At 38.4% G+C, this 12,874-nt stretch overlaps 1 protein-coding gene across 3 annotated transcripts in view; it reads right to left on the bottom strand.

The window, feature by feature from the left end:
• The window catches only part of sept12 (septin 12), a 122,212-nt gene that overhangs the window by 50,833 nt on the left and 58,505 nt on the right, over nt 1-12,874 (bottom strand). Inside the window, exon 1 of one of the 3 annotated variants that reach the window (XM_017434640.3) lies at nt 6,186-6,290. The exons of 1 other annotated variant lie outside the window; for it this stretch is intronic. In XM_017434640.3, coding sequence (XP_017290129.1) covers nt 6,186-6,222 — 37 coding nt within the window. In that variant the 5' untranslated portion in view covers nt 6,223-6,290. Of the gene's footprint in view, nt 1-2,451; nt 2,623-6,185; nt 6,291-12,874 lie in introns of those variants that run through there. One more of the 3 variants, XM_017434641.3, reaches the window with a different exon arrangement.

Raw genomic sequence — 12,874 nt, 5'->3', positions numbered from 1 at the left:
AGGAAGAGAGGCGCAGTGGAAGAAATGCTCTGGATGCTGCGATTGTTGCACGGAGTAGGACAGCTGTTATCTGCCGGAGATTTCAGGCTTTACAGCGCCTTCAGCTGGGGGACAGACGGCATAAACATTGCAGGGTAAGCTAACGCTGTTATTTATATTCCTACCTTCGCTCTTTATGCTTGCATCTGGTCACACCCATGACCAATGAGTGAACAGGAGCTAAGCTTGCGCCGCCCACGAAGCAGGGCCGGCCCGGCTGGCCCTACTCTGAAGCAGGGACCAAAAAAGCAGGGACTGACCTCGAAAAAATGCTGATGGAAATGCGCGCAAAGCAAACGGAGTAGAGTGGAGCTGAGACCTTTAGAGCCCGTGTAAGCTGGCTTCCCAGGCCAGCCAAGAAACATAGTCCCTCCAGCGTGTCCTGGGTCTTCCTCTGGGCCTCCTCCCGGTGGGACATGCCCGGAACACCTCACCAGGGAGGCGTCCGGGGGGCATCCTAACAAGATGCCCAAGCCACTCAAACTGGCTCCTCAACGTGGAGAAGCAGCGGCTCTACTCTGAGTCCCTCACGGAAGACCGAGCTTCTCACCCTATCTCTAAGGGAGAGCCCAGACACCCTGCGGAGGAAACTCATTTCAGCCACTTGTGTTCGCGATCTCGTTCTTTCAGTCACTACCCAAAGCTCGGGACCATAGATGAGGGTAGGAACGTAGATCGACCGGTAAATCGAGAGCTTCGCTTTTTGACTCAGCTCTCTCTTCACCACGACAGACCGGTACAGCTCCTGCTTCACTGCAGACGCTGCACCAATCCGCCTGTCGATCTCCCGCTCCATTTTTCCCTCATTCGTGAACAAGACCCCGAGATACTTAAACTCCTCCACTTGGGGCAGGACATCCTCCCCGACCAGGAGAAGGCACTCTACCCTTTTCCGGCTCAAGACCATGGCCTCGGATTTGGAGGCACTGATCCTCATCCCGGCCGTTTCACACTCGGCTGCGAACCGCTCCAGTGAGAGCTGTAGATCACGGTCTGATGAAGCCAGTAGGACCACATCATCTGCAAAAAGCAGAGACGCAATCCTAAGGCCACCAAAATGGATCCCCTCAACACCTTGGCTGCGCCCAGAAATTCTGTCCATAAACGTTATGAACAGAATTAGGGAGTCCAATTCTCACCGGAAACGAGTCCGACTTACTGCCGGCAATGCAGACCAAGCTCTGACAGCGGTCATTTAAGGACCTAACAGCTCGTATCATAGTAGCTCAATATCTGTTAAATTGACAGTTAAAATAATTTCTGTTTACGAAAGTTAATTAGCTTTGTTGTTCATCTTAAATTGGGTTGACTCCAAAAGTTGACTAGTTGAAAATGGACTATACTTATACAGCACCTTTCTAGCCAACCAGCCCACTCAAAGCCCTTTATAACACAATCTATGCCTTCATTTACCTATCCACACAACACTCCACTACATCACTACAAAGGTAATCTGAATAGATCATTATACAGTCTAATCAGTACTTTAAATCACATTCATACACTGATTGGGCACAACGGAGACAGTGAGGGGTTCAGTGTTTTTACCAGGGACACTTCAGCTTGTGGCATACTGGTAGAATCAAACCTCCAATTATCTCATTGGAGAATGACTACTCTTCTGAGAGTTTCAAAAAAACTTGTCCAGAGGTTCATGAGAAATTTTGCCAACACGATAGACAAACGAACAAGTGCACAAACATACGCATAGACAGATAAAAGCATTACTACCCAAAGGGGAAGGTGCTGACTTGTGTTGACATTATGTACAAAAAGTCAAAATCAAAAGAAAAAAATTACTCTTCACTTGTTGTTTTCCAATTATCTTTAAAATAATCATCAATCTCAGATAATCTCAGAAAGTCAGTTTTGAACCAGAGCTGTCAGTCACTAGGCTGTAAACTAGAGATGTTTATGTAATGTTGGTAAAAAAAATAGCTGATGACACCCTTTTTAGACTCAAGGAATATGTGATCATATCACAAGAAGAATTAAACCATATAGGGATAAGACCAAATTATTAGCTTCACAAAGTAACAAAAGTAATATGTAAATACAATACAGAGAAGGAACATAAATAAACGTTTTTTTTTAAATGATGGACACAACAAACATTTGAGTTTTAATAGGATGAAATAGATTTTTTTTCAGCCCACAGTAAATTCCAATCCTATGAAAGAGCACGGACTTTGACGACCTGTAACATTTAACAGTTTGTATGAAACAAGTAGAGGCCTTCCAACTCCCCCACCCCCATTCAGACTGCCAAAGTAGACCAGTCCCATCTGCTTGCATTGTTAGGCTGCAAGACAGAGCATGGGACATTACTTAACCCCCTTGTGGGGGGATTTAACGAATGTCCACGAGGAGGGAAACAAAACTAAAGAAAATTAAGGAAAGAACACTTCTTACCTTTCATCCACAAAAGTCAGTTCTGACACCGTGTTTGGCAGCAAATACCTCTAAAGACCACTTCGTAAACAAACTTCCTAAAGTTTGTTTTTGGTAACAGTGATGCACTTCTTTTCTTTCCCTGCTTTTCCCTCTCTTTGGTTCTCCCTGATGTCAGAAGCAGAGTGAAGAAAGGTTGAGGGACAGAGAGGGAGAGAGGGAGGGGGTGCAGTTGGACTGCAGTCCTAGGATCTATTCACATGTAAATGGGCCAAGGAGCTTCCACTAATCCCTGAGAGGGGAAGGACTACGCCCTCCTCCCCCGTCAGGATCATTTACCCAGCAGGGACTGAGCTGTCAGTCGGAGTCAGATGAAGGTGCAGGGCATCAGCCACCACACAGATAACAATCCTAGGAAGCTGAATCAAAAGTAATTGGACTTCTTTTGACTGATGAGACGCCACACATCTTCAAGAATTCAAAAAAGAAATCCAGTTGCTTTTGATCCAACTTGATAGGATAACCATGTTATGGGTGACTGGGTCTACACCAGCACACACTGACAACTCAAAGTTGCTCTATGATCAAGATACACTGATGTTATGCATTACTCACCACGGAGTATAAGAATAGCCACCATATTGTTGGAGGTGCACTGTGAATTTTAAACATAATATAAAGTGTATTTGAAAAAAAAGCTCTAAAAAGTAGCTATTAAGAGGATCATTTAGTTAACCAGTCTTTTCAAAAACATAGGACTGGAGAGTAAGTTCCAACTTTCAAGGGACACTTCTCAGCCTCCCTAGAAAGGTTTACTTCAGGGTGTTTGCAGGGAGCCTGTGACTGATTGTCCAACCTCAGATTCAGGAGGAGCAGCATGGCTTTCATCCTAGTCATGGAACAGTGGACCAGTTATTTACCCTTGAAGGGTTGCTTTTGGGGGGTCATGGGAATTTGACTCTCCAGTCTACATGTGATTTGTGGATCTGGAGAAGTCTTATGAACGTGTTACCCAAGGCCATTAAAAAAAGGAGCAATAATGTTTTAGCCTGTCTGTGTGTGAGTCATGCGTCTGTTGGTTACCAAAACATCTCATAAACTATTGTTTAAATTTGAATAAAACTTGCAGACAGTAATCATCTGATGTTCATCTACAACTAACTTTTGAAGTCAACACAATTCAAGATGGCTGCCACAGTGAATTGACCTTCAAAAACACAAAAATGGCTATACCTCAATTAACTTCACCCACTGACCTAATATTTGGTGTGGTGTCTTAGTCTAAAACTCTGGCATGAAAGACAGCGAGTGATATTCATTCCTTCAAGGAATGCTAGGCCGTTAATTCTGCATTATGTATCTTTGGAACCCATGCTCAAAGAGCTTAGCAGGCCTGCTTTACTACACTTCCTGGAGCAAATGTGATTTCAGAAATGGTAACACGTAGCCCACAGTAAGTGTGTCAAACTGGCAGTGGTGTGACCTTTAAAACCAAGAACAAAACAAAATTATGGCCAGACCATGCAGCAAGTGTGAAGAAACCAAGTTTTGGTTTTGACAAGTCAATGTTGAGTGGTTTCTAGTGTGGAGTTGGGGTCTCTTTAATCTTATTGCACCAACTGACTCTCTATGATACCTATCATTTTTTTGCCCAAATTGAAAATACTAAAAAATCTCAATCAACTCTATCTGATGAAAATACCAAATCACATTATGTTCCAAGGGATGATTATCTGGTCTCAATCTAAAAGATCAGGAAAAGGCAGAAAGTTTCAAAAAAGAGGTAACAGAAGCTAAAGGCGGAAGTGTATTCACACTTCTGAAAATCATTACAAAACAGCAATAGCAGAACTGAAAGAAACTAAAACTGACACTCTTAAAAGTCATCAGCCTAACAAATCAAATTTCCAATAAATGGGTAGTAAAACAAAGTGATACAGAACAGTGCAGTTCTACTGGAAAAATCCTTCCACGTCAATCTACATCAAATTAATCTAAATGGTACTATAAATACAACCCATCAGGTAAACAGCAACTACTACTATTGGTTCTCAGATTTCATATTATGTATGGTGAAGATTATATTTAAATCACATTTTCACAAGACAACTCTTGTTTATCTGTTTTGTGCCTAAAAAAAAGTCTCAAATTAACTGGGATTAGGATCATTTTTGTAGAATGACATGGATAATTAAAATCCATTCGTCATGCACTTTCAATGTTCAATTAAACATTCTACCTAATAAGAAAATGAAATTATTAAAATACTAAACTATCCCATAAACTTAATATGTTTGAGATTACCTTGATTTTTAATTTGTTTATTTCAGATTGGGATTTTTTTCTTTCTTTCTAGAATTTACCCATATTGTACAAAAGTTTGCAAAAAACCCCAAAAAGGTCATGATTCTGTGTCAGTTCAATAATAAATAAATATGTAGGTGATTTCAGTTACAGCAAGTTTAGATCATACTGAAATCCTCACTTGGGGATAAGTTGCAAAACAAAAACAAGTGAAAAGTCATTCGAGTGAGGTAAATTTCTGAATTTTTATGTTTCATTCCCCATTTTCATCCGCATTGGAAGCTTAACCTCTAAAGCTTAACAAATTGTGTGCCATTGCTCACAATGGATGGAAGAACACAGCTAGATCGTGGCACATTTGAAAAACCTGCTTTATTGTGAAATCAATCATGATGCTGCAGTGCTCTCAGGCCCTGCCCACAAGGGAATAGTGTTTTGTAAATATGCAAAGGTTTTGTTTATTACCAGAGCGAGAAAATCCTTAAAAAACCAACAATGTTGACTACTGGAGTCAACTCTGTCAGTTCGTTAGCAAAATATCTCATGAATCACTGGACAGGTTTTATTGTCAGAAAGTGATCTGATCTCACATCTAAAATTTGGAGCCCAACTTAATTCAAGATGGCCACCACAGCTAATAAACATTAGCCAACACAAAAGTGGCTATAATTCAGTTTTACAGATATTGAGCTAAACCTTGTTGTGATTGAAGCTGAGTCTTTCACAACACATTCTGAGTGCTAACACATCTCGCAATTTTTGACCGTATCAGATCTCAGATCTCGCCTAACGTAATTTAAAAGGTTTGACTAAACATCTTTGATCATCATGATGGTCTTACTCTAAAACTTTGGCATGACGGGTGGAAGGTGATATGCATTCTTTCAGGGAATGCCAGGCCATTAATTTGAATGGTTTTTAAGTTTTGTTTCCATTTTTTACTCTTTATTCAGTTTTTTAATTATATATTAGTAACAAGCGGTTATAGTGTAGTAATACTATATGATACAAGACATTGTCTAGTACTTCAAAGTATAGATTCTTCAGAAAAATAATCTAAAGAAAAATTAGGTCAATTCATACTTTAGTAATTACCAACAACATTTTTTCTGATATAAATCAAATATATCAAATATAAGCTTACCCTTGATGTCTAAATGATGTTAGATTCATCCTACAGCTAAATATCATCACTATAAATAAACTTTTGCTCATAACAGCCATAAAATGTATAAAAAGTTGCGAATTATTCAAAATACTGTTTCCTGCGCTAAGTAAACTCAATACTGTGAAATGTTTTTTTGGGCAGTCAGATCTGAGGTGACAACAAAGAAACTATAACTGTATTAGATTACAACAGCATGTGAAAAGAATCCATCTCACAGACGACTACCAACGAGGTAAAAACAGTTTAACGGGGCTAAAACAGGAAGGAGAGAGTTGTTTGTTACCTGACGTAGAGACACAGCTGTTGGCAGTGACACACATGTACAAGTGAGCAGGATATCAGTGTCTCTGTGACAAGGGGTGTGACACTGTGTGTGTGTGTGTGTGTGTGTGTGTCGTGTCAGAGGATGATGCATTTCCTGGTACAAGAAGAAAATAGTTTCCTGGTTAGTTTATCTAACTGTTCCAACAGCAACTGTTAGATGACAATACAAATATACTACCAGTGTTCATTTGCACATTTATATAGATCTAAAAGAAAACCTACTCATTTTTAAATCTTCTTGCTGGTCTCCATCAAAATCTGAAATAAATATCAAGCTGTTTTATTTCGCTGATAAAACTTTCAGCAGAGCTGGTGGTGTTTCATCACAGCTTTTCACAGGAAACCAGCTGCTCATTTTTTTAGAGCATATATATATATATATATATATATATATATTTTTTTTTTTTTTTTAAAGCAATCAGATGTGTACAACTGCTATTAAATTGCACAGATGTTTTAGTCATTTCCAGTGGGTCAGATGTTACTCCTGCACCTGTTTCAACTTTAGTTAGTTTAGTGGTGTGCTGTGATGTGATTGGATCATATTCAGTTTGCAAAGACATTTGTTCTTCGCTCGGCTCTGCCACGTCGAGAGGTTCGCGCTGCGCCCTGTCCACCCGGCTCTCGCCTGCTTGGTCTACGTCAGCCCGGCTCTCGCCTGTTGCGCCGAGGACGGCGCCCGGGTCGCCCTCCCGAACTCTGGCTCCGCCGAGGACGGCGTTCAGGCCGCCCTCCAGAGCTTTTGTCGCCCGCCTAATCAGTAGTTTTTTCGGCCATATTTTTGTTTTGTTACCCTGGTCTTTTGACTAGTCGGTTTTTTGTTCATTCGTTTTGGTTATTTTTGTCTCATGTTCATGTTCATGTTCATTCTCCCCCAGTCATTCATTTCTCTGTCAGCCACGCCCATCTTCACCTGTCCCGACTCAGCAATCAGTTCACCTGTTCCCACTCACCTCGTTATCCCCAGTCTTTAAAACCCGGTCATTTCTCTCCATACCTCGCTGGTCCATTGTCTAAGGTTTGTTTGATGTTTGTCTCTCTTGTTTGCTTCGCTCTGTGTTCCTGGTTTTCTGAGTTCTGTTCCATTTATGTATTTTTATTTAGTTCTTATCTGTTTGCTGCCACGTCAGCTTTTTGTTTTTGTTCGTTTTCTTAGTTTAATAAATTAGTTTTTCTTTCTTTAAAATGAGTCTGCGCTCTGGGTTCGCCTTCGTCACTCCACATCATGACACAGTGTGAACAAAGTACTTAGAGTATGTGTTGACACTAATTCTCAGCCACACCAAATTTTAGCTCAATATCTGTAAAACTGACTGAATTTGTGTATTTTCTAAGGTCAATGGCTCTGGAAACCATCCTGAATTTGTTTATGGGTAATGAAAAACTGCAGATTATGAACAAGTTCAAATGTGTAGGAGGGACTTTAGACTCGAGACTGAATTTTAAAAGACTTCTCAAAAAGGTCATAAATGCAGTGAAATTTAATGTCCATAATTTTAAACATATTAGATCCTAGCTGACTGAGGGTGTCTGCTTGATGTACTTAGATTCAATGATATGTTCACACAAAGATTCAAGTATAATAAGCTGGCCTTTTGTTTAAACAAAATCCCATTGTTGTCTTTGGGTTTTTTTTTGTTTGTTTGTTTGTTTACAGTTTATTGAGAATTTTATGCTGTGTGATTGAGACATGCTTGGATGTATTTTTTATTGAATCAAAAATTCATAGAATAATAAATGTAATGAGTAATAATGAGTTCTTCAGTACTTATGAATTGGCATCCCTAATTACACAGATTTGCAAATACCTCTGATTAAAAAATATTAACCTAAATGGGTCTTTTTTTTAAATCTGACCAACCAACTAAAGTGTTGCTGCTGATTCTGTATAGTGTCAAGGCAAAATTTTTGCTTTAGTGTCAGCATAAACAAAATGGGCCTACACAGGTTGTACACCAGCTTTAAACCTGGACTCTGCCCCACTTTATTTATTTATTCCTCAAAAGCAGAGGTGAAGCCTTAAGAGTCTTGCTTTTGTGTGTATATTTGTCTGAAACTTTAGCAAATATGTCATGAATCACATAACAGATGTTAATAAAACCTGCAGAAATAAATCATTGGGGTGACATCTGCAGCTGTTTAGGGTTTCAAGTCAACCCAATTCAAGATGACTACCACTATAACTCAGTGAGTCTTACAAATATTTAGCTAAAATTTAGTGTTATATAGTAGTTGACACTGATTCCCAACTTACAGTCTGAGCGCTAACTGATCGTGCAAAATCAGTTTAAAATTTTGACACGAACTATTGGAAATAACTCTTTATGTTTGTTAGTTTTGTGAACAAGGATACTGGTTTGACAATTTACAATGATGTCACACAGTCTTCAAGGAGTTTCCCATCTAGACAACAACAGACTGCTGGTGCCAGTCTGACAGGCAGTTATTCTTCTATTGACGGTTTGTATTTCAGGTGGTCCTCTTAAAAACATTAACTGTACAGTCAGTCACCAGACTTTGGGTTGTAATTTTCACCTGGAGCTAAACTAACGACATCCATTAAACTTTCTTTTCCTTTGGGAAGCTGAAGAATGACGAAGCTGTTGTAGTTTTGGGTCCATTTACACAATTAACTGCAATGCACTGAACTATTTCACCCCCACAGTATCCATATTTGCTGTTTACTGCCTTGTTGGCGTTCATGTGCTTGGCACAGGATACGTTATACTACCGAGTGATCATGGAAAATGCAGAAGAGACCCTCCTAATTTTTTTGATCTTTGATTATTAGTTTAAAATTTATGCCATTTTTCTAAATGAGAGACTCTGAAAACAAGCACCTTTTATGACTTTCTTTTGATTTATGTTGGCAAAACCCTTTTCATTTTCAAGATGCATCTTGATTTAAATAAATTAAAGCATTTGTAAAAAGGGGGGGAGACGGAGGTGAACCCAGAACGCAGACTCATCATTTAAAAAGGAAACTATTTATTAACTTAAATTCTAACAAAACAAAAAGCTGGCGTGGCAGCAAACAAACCAAAATACAACAAAACAAAAAGCGAAGAGAGGCAAGGCAAGAGAGCGAACGTGGTAGCATGGGCGGGAACAAGCAAAATGATCCAGTGGAGAGTAAAGCGAAAGAGACCGGTTTTAAAATCTGAGGAATGACAAGGTAAGTGGACACAGGTGAGAGAAAACAATTACTGACAGGTGGAGATGGGCGTGGCAGAGAGGACTGGAAAAATACTGGGGAGGTGAAGACATGAACACAGGAAACCAACAGATAACCAAAACAAAACAAAGAGTTACAAAAACACCCAAACTATGACAGCATTTTAAACTTTAAGATTTTTTATTAAGTCATTTACACTGAATAATGTGAAAAGATATTGCCAAAAAGAATCAGCAAATGTTTTTTTTGACTGAATGTGATTCATATTTCAATGCTTAGGATAAATATTCATCAATAAATTTTTACTAACTATTACTGACTTTTATTTAGTCAAAAGTTTGTTTCTGCATAACCACAGAAGGTAGTTTCTACATGGCACTAAATTTTACTGAGGTTAGAAAAGCATGTACTGCTGATATGTGATATATTATTATGAATGAGGGAAATGAACCCAGAGCACAGACTCATCTTCAAAAGACTAAAACTGGTTTATTTTAACAAAAACAGTGTTGGAGTTATTCATTCTTTATTTTTATTACTTTGAAAAAAATGTTTTTAGTTTACTTTATATTTTTTATATTTATATTGTTTAAAAGCTTTATTTGTAGGTAGGTTAATAATTGTTTAATTTTGTTAGTTTGGATTTTTGTTATTTGCACGACAGATAGGAAGAACCATGAGGCCATTTTCTATAAGAATAGGGACTGGTAGGGACCAGCATGCACCGGGGTGGGACCTATGATTTGACCTATGCAGGAGAGGCAGCAGGAAACAATTGGAAAGACTGACCTTTGTTAAGTGCTTGTCAAACTGGAGAAAATAAACCATAACAAACACAACCTTCAAGTTTTGGACATTGGACTTCTTTTGCCTGTGTACAAAACATCACCACAGTGCAGCAATGGCTCATGGATTGAATTTCAAGGAAAAATAGGATGTTTGGTTTAACAAACAATTGCCACTACAAACAGCTTTAATGGTTTTTCAACAAAAAAACTGTTTGATTGGTGTTGTGTTGAAAATGTTTAGCTTTATGGTCATAGAAATTTGACTCTCTGACTCAAAATCTCTTAATCAAAACATTTTCCTCCCATTTAAGTATTGCCTAAACATGTTGTGAAGTAAATCATTTAGATATCAAATGTCTCTTAGTGAAACTGGAGCACAGCTCTTTGACCTGTGTGGCTTTCAGTTACAGAGTTTGGAAGATGTTTTATTCCTAACAAATCTGGAATCTATAATTATTTACACTGCTGTCATGTCATGTTTCCACTGATCTGTTTGTACTTTGCTACATGATCTTGTTTAACTTTTTGGAGTTAACTTTGTCTGTTAGCAAACTATCTCATGAACCACTTAACAGGTTTTAAAGAATCTTCCAGAAAATAATCATTGGATGTACATCTACAACTGATTAACATTTAGAGCCAACCCATTTCAAGATGGTCACCACAGCTAAACCACATAAGCTAACACAAAAATGAGTATAACTCAGTCAGTTTTACAGATACTAAACTGAAGTAGGTAGTAGTCAAGAGCCATTCATAACACATACTCAAATCATGACCTCTTGCAGTATCACAAGATTGTGTGTAATCTTTTTTTAAAGGTTTGATCAAAAGGGCTACAACCTCATCATTTATCAACATAAAATGATCTTAGTCTGAAAACCCTCTAGCATCCCCTAGCTTCTGCTATCTATGTGCATTCTGTGAATGTGTTTTGGGAGTTCATATTGGAGGCCAAACCAGACATGGTGAGCTAATCTTTTCTCGTGCAGGAAACACATTTGAGAACCTTGAACCAAGCAACTGGGCAGGAAACAGGTTTCTAATCTGAGCAAAAGGGAAGGAAAAACTAGCCTGAAAAAGAAACTGAAAGGATGTTCTCTTCTGAAACGTTTAAGTTGGGTGTTTTATTTATTGTAATTATTGACACAATGAACTCTCCTGACCTTCAAGATGAACATACATCCCATACTTGAAACTAAAAAGATGTGTTATTAGGTTGATAAGGAACATAATTTGTTGCTTATTTTTTAAGAAATGCTAAATGAAGCAGCATTCTGCAGGCAAGAAACACAGAAACATATTGTGCCTAGAAAATGTATTTACCGCCTTGGATGTTTTACCATTTTATTGCTATTATAAATCAGTCATGGTCAATATGAACTGGCCTTTACAAAAATAAATAAAAAAATAATTTAATGTCAAAATGATATCACATTCCTCACTACTCTCCTTGAAAGTAATACCAATGAACTAAAAGTATGTCATGTAACATAAGTGATTCTTCAACGGTGGTTTTCTGTTTGCCACTCTCCCATAAAGCTCAGACTGCTGAAGAACCCAGGTAACAGCTGTAGCTCAGTCTCTCCCATCTCACCTGCTGAAGCTTGGAACTCCTTCAGAGCTCACAGGTGTCTTGGTGGCCTCTCTCACTATTCTCCTTGTTGAAGGGTCACTCAGTTTGTGAGGACAGCCTGCTCTTGGTAGATTTAAATATGTCCCATATTCCTTCCATTTCTTTATGATGGATTTAACAGAACTCTTGGGCATGTTAGGGACCTTGGAAATCCTTTTGTGTCCATCCCCTGACTTGTAGTTTTCAAAAATCATTTGCTTGAAGTGTTCTTTTGTCTTCATGGTGTAATGGTAGCAAGGATTACCACATAATCAATGAATAGACATTTGAATTGACACAGGTGTTTTTATACTGCAATTACTGAGGCACATCCACTGCCCTCAGGTGATTCCCATTCACTAGTTGTGAGACTACTAGCAACAAGTGGCTGGACCTCTGTTAAATTAGGACAGTCACTTTAAAAGGGGTGAAGATTTATGCAATCACTTATATTTTTGTTTAATTAGCATTACTTTCTAAAAGTCAGTTTTCACTTTGTCATTAAAAACTTTTTGTTGTTGTTGTTTTTGTTTTGTTTTTTTGTCCAAAAGGCCAATTTATATTGACCGTGACTGATTTATAATAGCCAGAAAGGGGAAATACATCTAAGTAGGTAAATACTTTTTACAAGCACTGTATGCTTTGCCAGTCATCAGACACTCCACTGGTATAATAGACTGACCAAAGGAGGACATAAAAGCCTCTGACATAAAGACACAAAAGCTCCTCATAATGAATGGAGGGTTTCATCCCAAGTGCAGCACCCTGAGAAAGTAAACTAAGAGAAAGAAGGGAGAGGGGTAGACTAGTACAAAAGCCACGATACAGGTTGAAACAACTAAGATCCTGGAGTTCATCAGAAAAAAAAGCTCCCAATAATGAACTGCTAAGTCAGGGGTCGGCAACCCAAAATGTTGAAAGAGCCATATTGGACCAAAAAAACAAAAACAAATATGTCTGGAGCCGCAAAAAATTAAAAGCCTTACATAAGCCTTATAATGAAGGCAACACATGCTGTATGTATATATATATATATATATATATATATATATATATATATATATATATAT

Source organism: Kryptolebias marmoratus, linkage group LG12 (assembly GCF_001649575.2).
Source record: "Kryptolebias marmoratus isolate JLee-2015 linkage group LG12, ASM164957v2, whole genome shotgun sequence".
Classification (NCBI taxonomy): Eukaryota; Metazoa; Chordata; class Actinopteri; order Cyprinodontiformes; family Rivulidae; genus Kryptolebias; species Kryptolebias marmoratus.
The sequence above is the reverse complement of the archived record's forward strand: the minus strand, read 5'-3'. Positions and strand labels throughout refer to the sequence as shown.